This window comes from Myxocyprinus asiaticus, chromosome 30 (genome assembly GCF_019703515.2).
Source record: "Myxocyprinus asiaticus isolate MX2 ecotype Aquarium Trade chromosome 30, UBuf_Myxa_2, whole genome shotgun sequence".
Lineage (NCBI taxonomy): Eukaryota > Metazoa > Chordata > Actinopteri > Cypriniformes > Catostomidae > Myxocyprinus > Myxocyprinus asiaticus.
This window is the reverse complement of record NC_059373.1, coordinates 11,887,835-11,909,258: the sequence shown is the minus strand read 5'-3', so window position 1 is coordinate 11,909,258 and position 21,424 is coordinate 11,887,835. Positions and strand designations below refer to the sequence as shown.

The window sequence follows — 21,424 nt, the reverse complement described above, 5'->3', positions numbered from 1 at the left end:
CTCAAGATTTACCATCATCCCAAAGTTCCAACCCTGCTTTAACACCTGCCAGTAATGTTCAAATGAACACTAAAATCTTGATTTTCTTGTTCAAGTGTGAAGTTTGATTAGTTCTCTGCAGGAAGATGGCTCTCCAAGAGCAGGATTAATCATAATGACAATTAATAATAAAGGCTCATAATGTCATTTTTAAAGTGAGTGCAGCAGATAAGCCTGCTTCATAATATTAATAATAATCTGTAATCCCACAATTTAATCACTCCAGTGTTCTGATCAGTTAGAGGATGAATTCTATGGCTGTGAAATAAATTCTACACATTATTTGTTTTCTCTCCTAATCTAGCCTATCTGCAAACATGTAGCAGTGTCACATGTTTAGTTTAGCAAATTCAGAATTTGTAAAATTGTTGGCATTCCTAAGAGTATAGGTTCTCAACCCTTCCCCTGGATATCAACTTATGATATAAATATAAATGTAATTCAGTCTCTAATCAAACACACCTGAACCATCTTTTAAAGGTGTTAGGTTCTCTCAAATATTATAGGTAGCTATTTTAAAGGTGTTAGGTTCTATCAAATATTATAGGTAGCCATTCTAGAGCAGGTTTAGAACTAATGCTGTCTTCAAGTCCTCAGAAATCGTAGTTATGTTGTGATGTGCATCAAAGTAATTTTGGTGGGAATAAAATTACTTCATTGGACAATTTTATATTTCTCTCTGTAAAGTCAAGTCATTTTTATTTGTATAGCGCCTTTCACAACACACATCGTTTCAAAGCAGCTTTACAGAAAACCATGCATTAACAAATAATGAAACTGTAATATCTATAAAGTCTTAGAGTCATCATTGTATAGTTTGATTAAATATGATTGTGAATTGTGTATAAAAATAAGTAATTAAATAATAATTGTATTTAGAAACCCAGTGAGCAAGCCGAAGGCGACTGTGGCAAGGAACACAAAACTCCATAAAATGTTGGTTAATGGAGAAAAATAACCTTGGGAGAAACCAGGCTCACTGTTGGGTTAGTTTTTCTCTGGCTAAACAGCATGAATATAATGCCAATATTACTTAATTATGTGTAGTACAAAATTATTACACTAAGTAAGTGTTAAGGGTCAGTGTTTAAACAAAGATTTTGTAAGAATTGTAAGATTAATGACTAATGGCTTTGAAGTTCATCCTGGATTAACAGCAGAAGTTCACATAGATGCATTGTTCTTTGTTAGTTGGCTGATGAAGGCTTTTGTTGGCAATTAATTGATAGTCTATGTATTCCATTTTAAGAGTGTAGTCCATCATTAGACCAAGGTGATGCAGGCAGAGATCAGTGAGGTGCTTCACAGTTCAACCAGCGGGTAATTTCGGTGAGGTCTATCCTACGTCCAAGGTTCTGGCAATGGCATATGAAGTTTCCCATGTATTATGGTTGGAGTTGGCATCAGTTCATCCTCTGAAGTCCATTGTAATAGACTGAAGTGATGTCTGACTGCATTTAGTCATCATCACTCAGAGACAGGTAGCAGTGGAGTCCGACACCAAGCAGGAATGGAGCTGGATCCGGCTGGTTCTGGTGATCTCGGGATAGGAGTCCCGAAGTTGAGACAGGGATACAAATCAAATAATATTAGCGTAGATACCATTCAATTTTTTGCAGAATTATAGATCATGATCAATGTTTCTGGTTCCAGCACACTTAACTAAAGCAGCCTAATTGTGAGGTGAAGAATAAATTAGTCTAGACTTAAACTCAGTGAATGTGTCTGCGTCCTGAACAGTGTTTGGGAGACTATTCCATAGTTTAGGAGCCAAATAGGAAAAGGATCTACCTCCTTTTGTGGATTCTGAAATACTAGGAACTATTAACAGGCTAGAATTTTGCGATCGTAATGAACGTGATGGAATATAGCATAGTAGAAGATCACTTAAGTACTGAGGAGCTAGACCATTTAAAGCATTGTATGTAGCTAACAGAATTTTAAAATTAAAATGAAATTTAACAGGTAGCCAATGTACAACGATAAAATGGGGCTAATATGATCATATTTCTTGGTTCTAGTCAGCACTCTGGCTGCTGCATATTGAACCATCCTCTGAGTAATGCATTACAATAATTTTGTCTTGAGTTCATGAACACATGAATTAGTTTTTCAGCATCAGCAACAGAGAGCATGTGTCGTAACTTAGCAATATTTCTTAGTTGGAAGAATGCTGTTCTACAAATATTGGAAATCTGATTTTCAAAGGACAGATTGGTATCAAATATAACACCAAAGTTCTTCGCTGTTGAAGACGATGTAACAGTACCTCCATCGAGAGTCAAATTATATTTTAGCGGCTTATTTTTAGAGGTTTTTGGTCCAATAATTAGTACCTCTGTATTGTCAGAATTGAATAGTAGTAAATTTCTGGCCATCCAATCTTTGATTGATACACTCTACTAATTTGGAGAATTGTGAAATTTCATCTGGTTTCGGAAAAATATAAAGTTGGGTATCGTCGGCATAACAGTGGAAACTTATTCCACGATTCCTGATAATATCTCCCAGGGGAAGCATATGTAAGAAAAAAAGTAGAGGCCCTAAAACTGATCCCTGTGGCACTCCATACTTAACTTTTGTTTGATTTGACAATTCCTCGTTTACATAGACAAAGTGGTAGCGGTCTGCTAAATAGGACCTAAACCATGCTAATGCAAGTCCACAAATGCCAACATAATTCTCTAGCCTATTCAAGAGAATGTTGTGATCTATCGTGTCAAAGGCCACACTAAGATCTAAAAGCACTAGAAGAGAAATGCAGCTGCAATCAGATGACAGGAGCAAGTCATTTGTAACTCTGATAAGTGAAGTCTCTATTCTGTGGTGAGGCCTAAATCCTGACTGAAATTGTTCATATATACTATTTCTCTGTAGAAATGAACATAGTTGGGAGGACACTACATTTTCTAGTATTTTCTACATAAACGGGAGATTTTAAATCGGTCTATAATTAACCAATTCTCCAGTATCAAGTTGTGGCTTCTTAATAAGTGGTTTTATAACTGCCATTTTAAAGTTTCTTGGGACATGTCCTAAGGATAGCGAGGAGTTAATAATATTAAGAAGAGGTTCTGAGATTACAGGGAATACCTCTTTTAAGAGCTTAGTTGGTATTGGATCTAACATAATGGTGTGGCTTTTGATGTTTCGATAAGTTTTGTTAGCTCTTCAAGACCTATGACAGCGAAGGACTGAAGTTGCAGATGAGGAAAATTATGAGACAATGTTTTCTGAGGTACTGTGGCAGATGATTGCATAATTCCAATTTTATTTCTGATTATTTAAATTTTATCAGTAAAGAAATTCATGAAGTCATTACTATTGTGCTGCAAAGGAATATCTGGTTCAGTTGAGGCTTTATTCCTAACCAATTTAGCCACAGTACTGAATAAACCTAGGATTGTTGTGGTTATTTTCTATCAGTTTGCTAAAATATGCTGACCTGGCAGCTTTTAGTGCCTGTCTGTAGCTATAGACACTATCCTTCCATGCTCCGCTAAATACCTCTGATTTTTTATTCTTCCATTTTGCTCCATTTTCTGAGCTGCTCTCTTGAGAGCATGATTGTGATCATTGTACCATGGTGCAGGGCTTTTTCCTTTAATTTTCTTTACTAGAAGGGGGGTGACACTATCAAGTGTGCTAGAGAAGACTGTATTTATATTTTCTGTTATTTCATCAAGTTCTTCTGGACTGTGGGGCTTACTGAGTGTATGAGATAGATCTGGAAGATTATTAGTGAAGCTATCTTTAGTGGTCGAAGGAATAGTTCTACCTGAACGATAGCATGGTGTAGATTGAGTGACATTAGCTGATCGCAGCATACAAGAGACGAGGTAATGATCTGAGATGTCATTACTCTGCAGTGGAATTTCTATAGTATCAACATCAACTCCTTATGACAGAATTAAATCTAGCATATGATTATGGCGATGAGTTGGTCCTGTCATATTTTGTCTGACTCCAAGAGAGTTGAGAATATCGATAAATGCTTATCCCAATGTGTCATTTTCATTATCTATATGAATGTGAAGTGTGAAGTCACCAACAATTAAAGCTCTATCTACAGTAACTGATAGATCTGATAGAAAATTTGCAGATTCACTAAGGAAATCAGAATAAAGCCCGGGTGATCTATATACTGTAGCAAGGTCAAAAGACGACAGAGTTTTTTTTATTATTTATATCTATATCTGACGGTGTCACATTAAGCATTATTAGTTCAAAAGACATAAACTTATATCCTGTCCTCTGAGTAACATCAAAAACATCACTGTAAATTGTAGCAACACCTCCTCCTCGAACCCTTCAAATGAGGCTCATGTTTATAACAATAACCTGGGGGAGTAGATTAATTTAAACTAATGTATATTCATCCAGTTTAAGCCAGGTTTCATTCAAACAGAGCACATACAAACTATGATCTGTAATAATTTAAATTACAATTAGTGCTTTTGGTTGAAAGAGATCTAATGTTTAGTAGCCCTACATTTATATGATGTTTATCTTCAAAAAAAATTTGTTTTCAAGTTTGACCATAATCAAATTTTTTCTAGATTATTTACATTTACATTTACATTTATGCATTTGGCAGATGCTTCTATCCAAAGCGACTTACAGTGCACTTATTACAGGGACAATCCCCCTGGAGCAACCTGGAGTTAAGTGCCTTGCTCAAGGACACAATGTTGGTGGCTGTGGGGATCGAACCAGATTACTTCTGATTACCAGTTCAGTGCTTATTTAGTGGGGAGTATGTGTTTGGTTTTTCAGGTAACAGACACAGTCTCTATATGATATCTAGGTGATACAGTCTAGTTTATGTGTTGTAGTTTATGTGAACTGTGTGACGTCAAGGCAGCTAGCAGACATTCGGATTAACCAGTTTGTCTGCTTCCTGACCTAGGCACCAGTTAGTCAAATACTATCACTATTAAGACTATGAGCCAAATTACTAGAGAGGAGAACAGCACCTTTCCTGGAGGGATGGAGACCGTCTCTCTTTAGCAGGTCAGGTCTACCCCAAAAACCATTCAAATTGTCTATAAATCCTATGCTATTCTCCAGACACCACTTAGATATCCAGCCATTCAGTGACACTAATCTACTACAAACCTCATCACCACGATGAGCAGGGAGGTGGCCCAACCACATTACAGTGTCTGACATCGTTTCTGCAAGTTCACACACCTCTTTAACATTATCTTTAGTGATCTCCGTCTGGCGATGCCGGACATCGCATGAATAACAATTTTAAAAAATGTACGTTTAGCATTAGCCAGCACTTGTAAATTTGATTTGATGTCAGACACCTGAGCCCCCAAAATGCATTTAACAATGGTGGATGGAGTCTCTATTTCCACGTTCCTTACAATAGAGTCACCAATAACAAGGGCTCTTTCAACATGATTCTCAGTGGGTGCATCACTGAGTGGGGAGAATCGATTGGAAACCCTAACAGGAACGGGAGAGTGGTGTTGCTTTGCTGAGAGAGTATGCTGCCGAGACATCACCCAAATGCCCTGCTGCGGGGGCTCTATAGCCGGAACCAAAATGTGTGTTTTGCTTGCAGTACTACCCACATCCGAAACAGTATCTACCGGCTTCTTTTTCTCTCAAACCTCCACTTGCGTTCGGATGTGTGTCTCTAACTCATTAGCAGAATCTTCTCCGTCAGCCTGACTAATTCCTTACATTTATCACATGTGAATCCCTCCCTGCTGACGGAAAAAGCTATAGTAAACATGTGGCATGCAATGCAGGAAGTATGCCATGACTTACCGCATTTATTTGTTGTTGTTGGATGTTCCTGAGTGGCGAGGGTTTGAGATCGATGTGAATCCCTCACGCAATTGTTTGTTGTTATGGTTGTTCTTGATAAACGGTGCTTTGAGATCGATGCAATTATCCGTGTAACACAGAGGAGAAAATGGGTGTGCACTGTAAAATGCACGCAGTTTAATCGCGATAAAATAGAAAGCGGATGCACTAGGAAAAATGCACGCAGTTTAATCGCGATAAAATAGAAAGTGGGTGCGCGCTGTCACTCTGTCACTTTCTGCCAAACACAAGAAACTTTTTAAGTGCTACTGAAACCAAATGAAGAGCTAATAATTTTCATTTGGTGTGTAATTGATGCTTTATCTGTATATTTCATCATTCTTGTGCTGCCGCAAAGAGAAAGTGATGGGTAATGTAGTTTTGTCACACAAGCCTATCAGCTCAGGCCTCAGCTCAGGACTCACTTTGGCACTATTCTCCATCAACAGTACGCAAAATGTATATAAACTAAAATGTATAGTCAGTGTTCACATTTCCAACCTTTTAAGATTAATATAAATTAGTTTAGTAAGTCTGGACTTATGACTTGTGACATTGTGGTAGGCTATTAACAGTACTGAGCACCTCTGATGTACGACTGACATGAATATATGCATGCTCAAGTGGTGCTTACATTTTTAAAAATGCAGCCTATGACTTAAATTTTTAAGCAAAGAGCACATTTTTAAGCATTTCACTGGCTTTTAATTTTTCAATTAGTAACATTTAAGAGATTAAAGTATTACCCTCAGTGACCATTCACTTTCATTGTATGAAAAATAGATGCAATATAAAGCGAATGCCGACCTAGGCTAACATTTTCCCTAAAATCTCCTTTAGTGTTCCACGGAAGACAGTCAGTCATAATGGTTTGGAACAACATGAGGGTGAATAAATTATAAATTAATTTCCATTTTTGGGTAAACTATCCCTTTAAACAATAAAAAAGATGTCCTCACCTGTGTCCCCAGAGGACCCTGTGTTTCTTTGATCCCTGAAGTGTTCTGCAGATTCCCCTGTTTTAGATGGACTGGACACTTGTTTATGGAACAGTCCATTTCCGCCAATGGTTTCACCCAAGCCACCATGTCTGATGAGCATGTGGATGACCATCTGTTGCTGTGTGCGGAAACCCTTCCCGCACTCCAAGCACTCTGAGGTTTTCTGGGAATTCTTCCGGCTGGGCCGAGAAGTTGGGCGATACTCAGAATCACTCAGATTCTCTGGGCTTCGCTCACACGTTGAGGCCAGACCATTCCTTTCCCCATTGCTGTGGTGTTCAGTGTTGGAGCTATTGATTCCAGAAGCTCTACGTTTCTTGGTTGGGATACTCGAAGAGGACTCTAGCTGTTTCTTTCGCCTGTCCTGTCTTATCAGGACATACTCGCCCTTTTCTCTGTCGTACGCAACATCTGCATCCGCTAACCTCTCCTCCCAGCCCAGGCTTTTCTCTGATACCTCCACCACTTTGCCTCTGGTGGCTAGCTGCCAAGCTTGGTAGCTACTTACAGGATCCAACTCTCGTATTCTTTTGCCTAGAATCCCCTCAATAGAGTTCTCCTCTTTTCCTGCTGGCTTCAAATTTAGGCACCACAAAAAGCTTGTCTTGGAGACCGATGCAAAGTCCTTATCAATGCACATTGCATTGTTAGGAGCCTGTTCAACATTTCTGTGGACCTGCTCATGCAATAGCAGGCTCTTGCGGTCATGAAAGAAGTTACCACACTTGGCACAGAGTTCATACAGACACACTTCGCTCACCAAGTTGGACTCCTCCTGTGCTACCTCGTTGACCGTAGCAGGATGGTAAGAGTCGCTCTTTGGTTTTAACTTGGTGTTGTGAGTCTTCATATGGCTACGAAGGAACCAGGGCTCACGAAAACGCCGTCCACAGATCCGGCACCCATGATCTAGGCTGTTCTGATGCTTCTTTATGTGTGCTTTCAAAAAATAAGCTTGAGTAAACACCTGGTCACATTGTTCACATGGAAACTCCCCTTTACATAGTCCACTCTCAGACTCCTCACTGGTAGGGGCTTCTTTGGTGATGGAGTCTTCTTCAATGGGGTGTACATTCTCAATGTGTGCTTGCAGTTGGTCCTCCTGCAAGGCCTCGTAAGGGCACAGTTCACATTGGAAGACCTTGTGAAACTCCTGCATATGCTGTTCAAGATCTGCTTGGCTGGGCAGTCTCTTCCTGCACAGAGAGCATTGCATTGGATTTTTGCCATTCTCACTAGATGTCCTTTCCTTCTTCACACTTTTCTTCCTTGTTTTGGTCTCATCCTCACTGTTGACTACCTTGTTGCAGGCCGAGGTGCTCTCAGTTGGGCTGGAACAACCACCTTGATCTTCCGGTACCCCTCCTTCCTTCTCCCCTTCCTCGTCCACGTCTTCTTCCTCACCACCGGCACTCTGGCTAAGACCGTCAAGTTTGTGGCTGCGAATGTGCACCTTCAAGCTACCCTTCTGTGCCGAGCGGTGCTCACAGTGGGGGCACTTGTAAGGTTTCTCCCCTGTGTGCTTCCTCATGTGCTGGGACAAGGAGCTGAGGAATGGAAAGCTTCTTCCACAGAGTTCACAAGAGTGACCCTGGCTCTTCTTGTCTTCTGGATTGTCCTGGCCAGCCTTGGAGAAGGTCTCTTCCTCTGTGACTTCATGCCGTTCCAACTCCATCTCAAGGCTTGAATATTTCACAATGCTGCTATCTGTTGTCCAATTGATTAAATCCTATTAAATCTATTTCGCCTGTAGTCATTTGGTCTGAGTAAATGTTCTCTTTGTCAAACATGTCATTGTTGGTAGTTCTATGTTAACAGTGTTGTTTTTGTCTGGAATCTGTCTGGAGTTTTTTCTCTTATGAATCATCTTACCAGCCAAGGGCATGATTCATTCTGTCACCTGAGAGGAAATGGAAACAAAATAGAGCCAAAATTAAGAACACGAAAGCCTTGCAATGGAGCAAGTAAAGGTTCTTAATCCAATAGTCTGTGGCAAGCGGTTTTTAGTAAACGCAAGACACAATGAACTACATTGACCATGTTCTTATGATTCGTACTAAACAATAGACATCATAATGAAACGCCCATAAATGTGAGCATTGGAATTCAAGTGCTCTGTCTAACAGCAGTAGAGATACAGAAATGTTACATGGAAAGAACTTTGGCCCAGTGTTTGAAACAACCCCCAGCTAAAAGAGTCCTTTTATATAATGTCATCTGACAGTCTTTTGTTCAGTCAAAACTACTCATTTAAGGCAGGATCCATACTGCATAACTGAATACAGAGGACATAGTACATTAAGTTAAATGCTGCACCATTTGCAAGAGAGTGGGAGAGAGAGAAAGAGAGTGAGAGAGAGAGAGAGAGAGAGAGAGAGAGAGAGAGAAAGAGAGAGAGAGAGACTGCTGACATCCTCATTTTAGAGTCAGAGGGAATAGCACATCTTTATGTTAAGTAAGCCTGTTTATGCAATACTTATCTGACATGCTCTCTGATTATTTGAACAAGACCATAAAAACAGAATAAATACAGAGCTCAGTATTCAAACAAATTATTAACTGTTTTAAAGTACACACATCCTGGCCTGGAATCAGGATATCCTGCCATTCAATTTTGTTTCCTATCAATTCTAAACATAGCAAACCTTTTTTTTTCATACTTCAGAATGGTTATGCTGACTGATGTACTAATGTTTATTGCAATGCCCTACCTGTGTGTTTTGTGTTTAAATGTATATCTGATGGTCTTGTTTATGTAATTGCTAGTGCCAGGGTCAAAATATTATGCAGTGGCCCCAAAAAGTAATTGGACACTTTAAATGTTTAATGTTAAATGTCTGAATGTCACTGCATTAAATACAAAATATCAAAAACCAAGTGGATGTATATTCAGAGGATATATGAAGTCAGATCCCCTCAGGTTCGCACAGGTTCCCTTGGAGAGTGACCACAGGTACCCCCCCACCCCCCCCCCCCCAAAAGTCCAAATATGTTCTGGTGCCACAGTACTGTATATACTGTATATATACATAACTATGCAGTGTGTGTGTGTGTGTGTGTGTGTGTGTGTGTGTGTGTGTGTGTGTGAATCTTTGTCTGAAGGAACAGTACAAATCTCAGTTAGTCCCCTCTGTATGAGTAGTGGCTGTCTGCTCACAGACCTAAATTCATTTTGTGTATGTGTGTGGGTGCATGTGTGTGTTGAGGCGTAAAGAGGCTATTCAGTGTCGGGCAAGACAGGGGCTAGTTGGGATGAACCCTCCAGGCCGTCCTCTCTCTCTCTCTCTCTCTCTCTCTCTCTCTCTCTCTCTCTCTCTCTCTCTCTCTCTCTCTCTCTCTCTCAGCAATCAATAATCCATTATAAACCAACTACATTTCACCACTGGCCCCGCATTCCCCCCACACAAACACACACAAAGCACTCACCTCCACACAGTTCATCTTTTGCGGCAAGTTAACTTGCCGAGCAATAAAACGCCAGGTAGGAAATTTAAAGAGGAGACATTTAGGAAATTGGAAGTTTTCCTAGAGGCCCAATAATCCATTTCTGCCCCATATATCCCTACTTATCTCCACATCTACTGTTCTTACTTTGATTTTTTTGAGTCAGTATGTTGGACAGTATATACAGTGTAGTATATGCACAATGACAATGGAATGGATGGGGTGATTAGCTACATAATAATGAAACTGAACATGCTGAGCTGTTCATGAATAGTGATTTGCTGTTTGGCAAACCAATGAGCTGAGCAATAAATGGTCGTAACTATGATACTGGGAGGTTTGGGAGATGTGTAAGAACACACACTGCACACACACACACACTGCACACACACACACACACACACACACACACATACTGTATATACTCACACACGTCAGCAGTGGGGTTATTATTGAAACATGGCTGTTCTCTGAGGGCTTATCTTAGCTCTGCTGACCTACTTATCCCCAGACAGTTCAGCTCATCTTGTAACTCCATCAATGCAGGATCAGTGCATTTTCAAACTGAGCGGTGTGTGTGTGTGTGTGTGTGTGTGCCTGCACTCAAATTCTAAGCCAAATTGTGAATTTGGTCCAAATGTACAAATGCACAGAGACAGTAACCAACCCACTAACCGGCATCACCACTAACAAGAGAACATACCGAAGATCTCAACTGTCTTTTCTTCTCATTGTGATGTGATGGAACATAGATTAATCATTTTTTTTTCCTTAAGACTTTGACCACAGACAAGGTTGTTTTCTTTTTACAGCATTAAACATATGTCTTACAACAAACAAGCATAATGAAATAAAACTTTTTTTTTCATTATCATTTCATGTTTTTTTTAATGCATTAAAGTTCCGCCCTCAAACAAACAAGCAAACAAACATAATGAAACAAAACAAAACTCTTTAAAATAACTTACTTATATCAACTCATGTTTTTTTAATACATCAAACATGTGTCCTAAATCAAACAAGCAAATACACATAATGAAACAAAACAAATCTCTATAACCACTTGACACTCTTCGTGTTTAGTTTTTAGTGCATCAAAGATCTGTCCTAAAACAAACAAGTAAACAAAATGTAAAATACCAGTTGACACTCTAGCATCAATTCACGTTTTGTTTTTAACGCTTCAAACATAACTTCATATTCCGTTTTTTAACGCATGAAACATCTGTCCTACAACAAACAAGCAAACAAACATAAAATAAAATGAAACTGTTTTTTAAATACCAATTAATACTCTTAACATCAATTAATGTTTCCTTTTAAATGCCTTAACATCAATTTATGTTTCGTTTTAACACATCATCTGTCTTAAAACAAACAACCAAACAAATACAAAACTGTTTAAAATGACCAATTATTACTGTTAACATTTGTTAACAATTCATTCCATCATACATCATTATTTAAAAACACCCCCCAAACTCCCACCCCAAACTACAATCTTATTGAGCTTCTCGCACCAGAACTGTCACAACAGCTCATGTCTATACCTCCTCCGAACTGCGGGGTGTCCAGCATGGCCATTGTTGGATACAGGGTCCATCCAATTCTAGAGGCCTGTCTGAACCATATCTGGATGGGCAAGACAAAGGGAAGTCCCTCCTGGTCCCATTTCAGAGTAGGTTTTGCCTGGTACACTCAACTACTAATTACAGCAGCAATGGAAGGGGGGCCCTGGTGCCTCAGAGTTGTGTCTGTGAGCATGATAGCAGGTGTTGAAGCTAACGTTGTCATGTTAAATTACAGATACTGCTGTGGGAGTAAATCCCACAGGTCTGAAACTGAAGAATCAAGAGAAGCCCAGAAGACACAAGCTAGGTTGGACATGGTACCTAAAGTGTCAAGTCCAGCAAAGTTATGTAATAAGGAATGCGCATACAGATGTGGTCATACGATAAAACCAAAAGGAGAATGGGCACAAACGTTCCCATTCAGCTGAAATGTAAAGCTTAGTGATACAGCTCACCCAGGGTGAAGGGCTGCTTTGTTCTGCAGAGTTTCAGAAATGAAGACACAATGAACACTTAACAGTGGCCTGCTATGCCGTCCACATTACATAGGCATAACACGATTTACAACTCAAGTCAAAAATACACTTCATCCCTGTCTGGCAGCTATGGTCTCTGAGCGTGGTTATGATGGGTTGTTTATAATTCTAGCAGTTTCCACAGTTGCAGTGAAACAGACATCATTCATTTCCAGTTTCCTGAGGATCCCTTGAGATCTTAACTTCTCTCTGACACGTCTGCAACAGTTACCCCTGCCTCAACTCTAGGCTGTCATTCCCAATTTACACTTGCATTGAAACACTGTGAAACACTCAGGTATTTCTACCTTATTTGACCCTTTCAAATTACTTCTGTTGGTGTACATGATGCTGTCAGATTGAATCAGTCAAATTAAAGGAACAGTTCAGAGTAAAATTTAAATAATGTCATTATTTCTGTCATTAGGACCCAAAAAAGTAGTCCATATAACTTGTGCACTATATTTCAAGTCTTTTGAAGCCATATGATAACTTTATGTGAGGAATAGACTGAAATTTAAGATGATATTCACTGATAACGTCAACATATTTTCATTGTTGGCATGAATTGTTCCTTTAAATAATATTTTTCTCTTAACTTAAACCAGTTCATTTAGATGTTACAATATGGAGCACATTTTTTATGTTATTTGACAAAAAAATTTTTAAAGCATAATGCAGAATATGCTTAGCAAAAGACTGCATCCATCCTAATAGGCACTGCACTTCTTATGTGACATACTACTGCTGGAGTAATTAAATCATAATTAAATGATTAATGATTAATTAGTAGCCATATGCTTGAGAAAATCCTTTGCAAACATTAAGTGAGGAAGAACAGACATATTTATGAGTGTATTTAAAAGCAGGATTTGCTGTTAACACACCATCAACACAACAACAACACAACAGCATGAGCGCAAAAACACACACAAAGACAGCCAGATTTTACTGCAAAGAAACAGAAGCACATATATAGGGCCAGTATCTGAGATCCACAGAGCCCTGAGCGAGAGCTCCATTCTTTCCTTGCTCTCTTTTCTCTTGCTGTTGAATGGCTATGGTGAATCAACTGTCTGCTCACTTATTCAACCTGACGGCTAGACCAGCTCAGCACAAACGCCCAATGCTCTGGACACTGCTTCTCTGCTCTGAGCCAGTGTGTGTTTGTGGAAGAGGAGAGAAAAAAAAAGTGCATGTATGTATCTGCATGTGAAAAAGCTAAAGCAGTCCATCAGCTGTTCATCACACATATGCTTTTGTAATAATAATAATAATAATAATTCTAATAATAATAATTATTATTATTAAAATGATTTAATGTTTATTTATAATAACACATTAATAAATATTAAATATAATTACAATAATAATACAAAAACAAATAATAATGAACACGCAACAGACATCTGAAATTTTGGGTTGTTTCACACAAAAACCTCCCAAAAAATTGAAAAATAATCGTGTGCCATCAGAAGACTTGTAATATGATGCATAAATCGCATTGAGTTCTTTTATGAGACTTTTGGGTCCTTTTTTAAGCTTTAAATTGAGGCACTATCCACTGTAATTGTATTGAAAAGACAGACAGACAGACAGACAGATATTCATTAAACATATTTTGTGTTCCGCAACAGAAAGAAAGTCATACAGATTTGGAGTGACATGAGAGTGAGTAATTGATGACATATTTTTATTTTTTTATTGGGTCAAGTATTCCTTTGAAAGGAAACTTAATGTGTTAAGCTATTAATTACACACACACACACACACAAAAACACTAAAGTAATTGTTTTGACAGCCCTAATATTTTTTGTTTAAAGTCATAATGTCTGTTTTATACACTGCCCCTGATTGGGAATTACTGGTCTAAAGCATTCAGCATGAGCAAAAATCCTGTGTGTGTGTGTGTGTGTGTGTGTGTGTGTAGTTGTTGCATCAGTGCCAAACAAACATGTTGCATGTCAGTGTGTGTGTTTGTTAAATCCTAAAATACCACAAGAGACCTGGCATTTCAAGAAGTCTTTGAAACCAACACAATCAGCACAGTTCAGGCCTGCACTGGCACAACAGCAATGCTGATGTCAATCTTACACCCCGGAAAACAACAACACTGCAATCACTGCAGTACAATGTGCATGTGTGTGTTATTGACGGCTGATGCTCATCTGCTAATAAGATTACAATGCTGCAGTGACTTCCTCACAAAACGGTACTGTTTCAAGCTCAGGTGAAATTCATTGCTCATTAATTATAATAATGGAATGATAATAGCCACAGACTGGTTCTAAATCAGTGTTATCAGACCACTGTTTCTCCAGTAGAGATAAAAGACACAGGAGCTCTCCCAGGCCTCCCTGCACCGTCACTACAGAATGCCACTCCCTAAAGCCATAACGCGGTTACACAAGCAATAAGCAAGGATTATTTCCCAGCCTGTGTGCACATGATGTCTGACCAAAGATTGTGTATCTGGACATCTTGAGAGACGATATCGGTGAAAATAATTTAGGTTCCTGTTTGAAAAATGACTCTGAATCCGATAGGTAGCCACCTTAGACTTGTGATTGCATTGTGTACCTTGGTACAAACCTTTTGATATTCTTAATTAGTATCTTTGTTTTGTTATCCAGTAAAAAAATCCAAAACACCCTGAAAACTATAGATAAATTAATATGAGAAGCAAAACTGCATATTAAGATATTAAAGGGATTGTTCACAGAAAATGAAATTGTCATCATTTATGCTCACGTTGTTCTGTATGACTTTTTTCTTCAGTTGAACACAAAAGAAGATGTTAGGAATATTGTTAGGCTCAGTCACCTTTCACTTTCATTGTATGACGAAAAGATGCAATAGAAGTGAATAGTGACCAGTGTTAGGCAAGTTACTCTATAAAAGTAATGAATTACTAACTACTAATTACATCTTCTACAGTGTAATTAGATTACTGTAATAATTACTCTGTCTGAAAAGTAATTGCATTACTTATTACTAATTACTTTCTAAAACCCTTATCAACCTTGACCAGATGAAAAATACAAGGATAGACATGAAATTGTTCTTTTAATTCTTTCAAATAAATCATATAAAATAAATTATTCATGAACTGGCCAAAGAATTTAAGGGGGCTGCATTAAATTAGAAAACATATATTTTAACATTAGACATTAAATTTGTTCTATAGTTCTCTAAATTGTTCTATAGTCTATACAGTATTTAACAAAATTACATCAGAAGTAACTGTAATTACATTTCTTTAATTAAAAATTAAGAGTAATCCTTTACTTTTTTAAATGAAAAAGTAATTTAATTACAGTAATTAATTACTTAGTAATGCATTACACCCAACACTGATGGTGACTGAGGCTTCTGCCCAACATCTTCTCTTGTGTATAATATAATTATTATTAGTAGTAGTAGTAGTAGTAGTAGTAGTAATATAAATTAATAATAATGAACGCACTGTAAAATAACTGAAATTGCGGGCTGTTTCTTAATAAAACCTAAAGAAAGAAAAACATTGTATACCATCAGAAGACGTATATGATGCATAATATGACGCATAAAACCAATCGAACTGGAATAAAGCAAAAATCAAATAAGGCAACCAAATGCAATCCTACTGGATAAACAAAAAATCTTTTTTTAAATGTCCAGCTTGTACAGCAGGATCTTATTTGACTCTTACTGATTCTAAGAGGTTTGGTCCCATTAAGACCGAGTCAAAATTTTGCTACATTGTAAAAAAAAAAAATTATTTTGGAAAATTGAGAATTAAATGTTGGCTCAATAAAAGACATGCAAATAACTGCCCCAAATATGTATTGTGGTGATAGCAGCTTAAAGTTTTCCATTAAAATGAAATATATTCTCCGTAAATATTTAAATGTGTTCAGTTAATATGTCAAGTCGAACTGAAAAATTTGTTTCGGCCGAGCAAATCACAGAATGTGTAAAACAGACTACGTCTGAGAAAACACCATTTGTACATTGGAAATGCCGCATGCGGTCGGTGGAGATCGGTGCAGGGTGGAGAGCGCATGTGGTGCCGAAGTCCAAAGACACAAACGAACATCGGTCCCAAGAGAAAAGTAAGACCGCCATTCTGAGTTTCATAAAATGAGTGGTAAGTATCGAGTACCTTGTTTGAGCTTACTGCAGTTCTCATTCTGTAACTTTAACATAGGTTAGGTAGACCAGAGCAATCCTCTGATGAAAATGTCTGCAGGCCTGCCTAGTTTTCGTGTGGTTCACTCTCAGTGGTTTCATGGTAGCATTTTCATCTCTAAATGAATTCCATTGTCTTCTTCCAGGAGCCTGTGATTAAACATTTTATTTGAATATTAAAATGTATCCATTTGTGGTCCAGTTTAAACTGTCGAGGCTTCTTTTTCTTCTTCTTTTTTTTTTTTTTAGGAAAACGGAAGCACTTTGAGTTTCATTGAGTAGTTGAGCATTGTTTTTATTCTCATTCCACATCTGTGTGAAATTCTGTTTCATATTCTGTTCATTCTCTTAGACCGCTTTTATAGGGATGGTCGGATCATTACTGAAGAGTCGAGAGGATAGATTTTTTTCTTATTAGCTATGCTGATTTTTGAACTTGAGTAGAAATGGTAACTTCCCTCTGTCAAAACAATGTTAACGTTAACTGAAATTAATTTGATTTATTTATTGGCAGGTTTTCCATCTTCAGCACTCCTTGAAATTATTCTGAATGAAAGGTACGTCAAGATGAAATACTAAACCAAATACTAAACCATGAACACCAAAGAAATGAAAGACCAAACTTGTGTCCATTTTACCACCAGACTCTATTTACTGCCACAATTTTTTAACAAAATCTTACCACAAATAAAGTAAAAAAATGTGCACAAATGTAGAAATTCAGAAAGGTTCCAATACTTTTTACATCACTGTATGCTTAAATAATTACAAAAGCTGTGTTTTTTTAATGTATTTTTATATTTTATTTTAAAACTGTTTCACTGACTTTTTTCACCCTTTTATTCCGTTACAGGTACAGGGAAGGGCCACTGGTCTTCGGGGTCTTACCTTGAATTTGAGAGAGCAGGACACTATTTCAAAGACCATTCAGGTAATTTCTTCTATTTAAGTGTACAGTGATAAAAGCTTAAACCACTGAAACAAATATGCATTAGGTATATATATATATATATATATACCTAATACTTGAAGTGGTGAACATTTTCATCAACATCAAGATCATTCTCAAATGTGGTCAATGTTGCAGTTGGAATAGCAGGTGGTTAACGACAATTTGTGAGACTTTACCAATGCGTTCATTATCTTCTTTGGATAGAGGATAACAACGACTTAAAATGTATGTACTATATATTCTTTTTTTTTTAGTTATTTCAGTTTCATTATTATGCTGCAATTTCTTTGGTAAGATGCACTGCCAACAGTTCAGCAAATATTTGTCCAATGTGTTTTCAGATGTTTAAAATGTTTAAAGTGTATGGAGCAATTTGATGGACCTACCTCTCATAAGCTGCTGGTATGAGCCGTCTTGAATGTATACAACATAATTGCAATAACTGTACTAATCTTTCAAGTGTCTTTTCTCTTTCTATAATCTAAGGTGAATTATCGTCTCCAAACATTATTCTGTTGTGCAGGTGATATGTTAATAAAGCGTATGTTAAAGTGAGATTTTTTTTTCACTGTCTGCATTTGTTTTATTTATTTTTATTGGTACAGTGAGAAATAAACAATTTGATATAAATAATATACATTTTATGATTAGGTGAACCAAAAAAGATATGGCTACTTCAGTTCAAAATATGTAATTGGACCAAAACAATATGTTTTGATAAAGTGAAGTTTTTCCATTGGCTCAACAGATAATTTCTGATTGAGCCAATGTTAAAAGACTGTTGCCATAATAGAGAATATTTAATTCACAGAACTGTTATTGGGCCAATTGAACAATTTAGATGCAACAAGTCACTAAAATATTTTGAGTTGGAGAGGTCTAAAAAAATTTACAGTGTAGAAATACTTTGCTGTTTGTTTTATATTGTGACACAAGACAGACAGATGGCGGACATGCTGGTGTATATAATTGGTATAGTATTACATTATGGTGTATACAATTAATATTGAGCCATTTAAGTGGCAAATCACCATATAAATATGTATGGGATAGTAGGGAAATGTTTCTACAGGTGTCCACAGGTGGGTTTGCATGCATGTTTTTGGATGCAAGCCAAAGCATGCAAGGGTGCATGTAATTCTCTCTGTGTGTGTGTGTGTGTGTGTGTGTGTGTGTGTGTGTGTGTGTGTGTGTGTGTGTGTGTGTGTGTGTGTTTACTTAACTATAGTTTGGGGACAAATTTGTACTCAGACGTTAGAAAAATGTCAAAACCTCCGTTTAAGGTCATTTTGGGATGTCCTCATTTGGAAAAACAAGCCAAACATAATCAAATAATGATTTTTGAAATTCTAATAATGCAAAATGTTTTTCTGGTGGGGTTAGGTTTAGGGTGTGCATTAGAGTAAGTTTATAGTAATTACAGTTAGCTTTGTATAAAAACAATAGATATCCCAATTTAGATAGCTGAGCACATGACAGCAGTGATAGAGAGATCACCAGCAGTGAGGCTTATGTAATATCTGCCCGAGCCTCTGCAGTACTCCTGATGGCAGTATGACATAACACCTTGCGGTCACACAGCTTGTCCAAGAAACACACACACACATGTAAACACTCGCATAGGCATGCATACAAAGGACTTTAATTATTTCAGTTATTATGACCATCTTAACTCAATACGTTCACTAACTGATTTGCACACAATCAATTATGTCATAATGATAATTCAGTGAAACTAAATTTGCAGGACAACAATAAAATCAAACAACTATAAAAACCATTTTTGCTCAACTCCCTCTCAGAAATGAAATGACAGATCCACAATTCAGGGATAGTTCACCCAAAAATGAAAATTCTCACACACCCTCATGTTGTTCAAAGCCCATAATAGTCTTCATTGGAGATATTTATTTGCATTACCTCTTCATTTTTTCCATACAATGAAAGTGAATGGTGACTGAGGCATGACAGTGCCTAACATTCTGCCTAAAATCCCCTTTTGTGCTTCATGGAATAAAGAAAGAATAATATGAGGGTGATAAAATAATGACAGAATTTTTAAATAAAATCACTATAGATCATCTCTGTCTTTGCACTTCGGTCGCTATCTCAGATACAGTGAGTGTAAGTGGTTTCGGATACGTCGATGTGGTTGGCGTGGTCTAGAGCTGAACTATAATCTGGAGGCATTAACTTGCTCTCTAAAAAAAGCTCTCTGAACAGGGATTAGATTATCATGGTCAGGCCAGCTCAGACTCTCTCTCCATCTTTTTTTGTCTCTCTTTCCCTTCTTTTTGCATACACCTTCACAGATGATGGTAAAAATGAATGAACGTAGAACAGGAATAGGAAAGGTTTCAGTAGGCAATTCTTTGAACTCAAATTCTTCTGAACCATATTAGTCTTTCATCTATATGTCTAGCATATGTTATGGAACAAAACAACCTACAGCATACCTTCTCACTGGGTTCATAGCTGGAGGTTGAGAGATTTCTGATTGGAGGGGTTGCTGTATTCCCCCTGGGGCAGCTCAGGGTTAAGTGCCTGACTCTGGGTTGCCAGATCTGCACCAAAAAGCTGCTAACGCTCTTAGATTTGACCCATATTTGGCAGGCTACTCATAAAAATGCACATATCACACACTCATCGGTTCCTACTGAACTCTTCAGTTGAGCATTATCGTTATATTTAATAATAGCAAAATATACTAATATGCTAATAAAATGCTAATAGCAAAGCATGCAATATTTTACCTCCTAATACCGTATTAATATTCTAATGCCAAGGATCAATATTATTAGCTAAATTTGGAAAATGTTTGGAAATCAGAGACCACCACTCTAAGATGAAATGTACTCTGTCATTAGGTCAACGAATGCACTAAAGTGATTTTATTCGACCAAAATACAAACTAACGGTGACCAAGAATAAAAGTTTACAACTTTTCTCTTTATTTTATTTTTATTTTTTAAATAAGGATGTCTGTACTGATTTAGTGCTGGGGGAAACTGGAATTTGGCGGGGAACAAAGTATTGCAATACTACACCTCATAGTAGTCTCAAAATTATAACACCAAAAATATTTATTAATAAGGATGTCCATACAGGTCCTCCGTACAACTATACTACAAGAGTTATTGTGCAATGATAAACACTCTGGAACTTAAGTAAGCAGTTCCCTTGCATTGTTGTTTTTTTTAGTATTTATTTTATTGACACTTGTATGCCTATTCTCTACAATATTTATATCACCCTTCAATGAAGTAAAAGAGGAAGTTTAGCACTTGTAGCAAAAGCACCATAGTCGAATGAATATGACTGAGAAATGAGTAAAACATATCACACACTAAACATAAAGAATCACTCCATTATATTGTGGCCCAGATATCAAAATTATATTGTGTCACCAGGTCCCTGTTGATTCCCAGCCCAAAAAATAAGCAAAACAAGCTTTTCTCCACTCAAAAATTAAAATTGGGTAAAATTGGGTTAGTAAATGATGACTGAATTTTCATTTTGGGGTGAACTATCCCTATATAGTACAATGTTTCAATCAATCCTTGTGTTATATAGACTTTCCACACAACACAGCGCATCTCTCCAGTGTCTGTATGGTTTATTGACCTTGATGGCAGCCCAAGTGGGACACACTTCTCGTAAGTATATCTGTGTCCTTGGTGAGAGATGTGATCACGGTCGTTCAGTTAGAGCGAGCAGGGCAGCCAGATGTCTTTCTTGTGGCCTTCAAAGTATTGTCTCTCTGACTGTTTATTTATTAATGTTCCGTTCACACTGCAATGACTCTCACACTGCAAACACTGTTTATAATACCAGAAAAATGAGTGGCAAGTGTAAAAAGAGTAATACAAAGTTAGATTTTGATTTTTTTTATTTTCTTTTTTTCAAGAA

At 37.4% G+C, this 21,424-nt stretch overlaps 1 protein-coding gene across 4 annotated transcripts in view; it reads right to left on the bottom strand.

The window, feature by feature from the left end:
- LOC127421401 (zinc finger protein 516-like) overlaps positions 1-21,424 on the bottom strand; it is a 66,455-nt gene that overhangs the window by 22,382 nt on the left and 22,649 nt on the right. For all 4 annotated transcript variants that reach the window (XM_051664427.1, XM_051664426.1, XM_051664429.1 and 1 more), the window contains exon 2: positions 6,822-8,763. In XM_051664427.1, coding sequence (XP_051520387.1) covers positions 6,822-8,538 — 1,717 coding nt within the window. In that variant the 5' untranslated portion in view covers positions 8,539-8,763. The remainder of the gene's footprint in view (positions 1-6,821; positions 8,764-21,424) is intronic.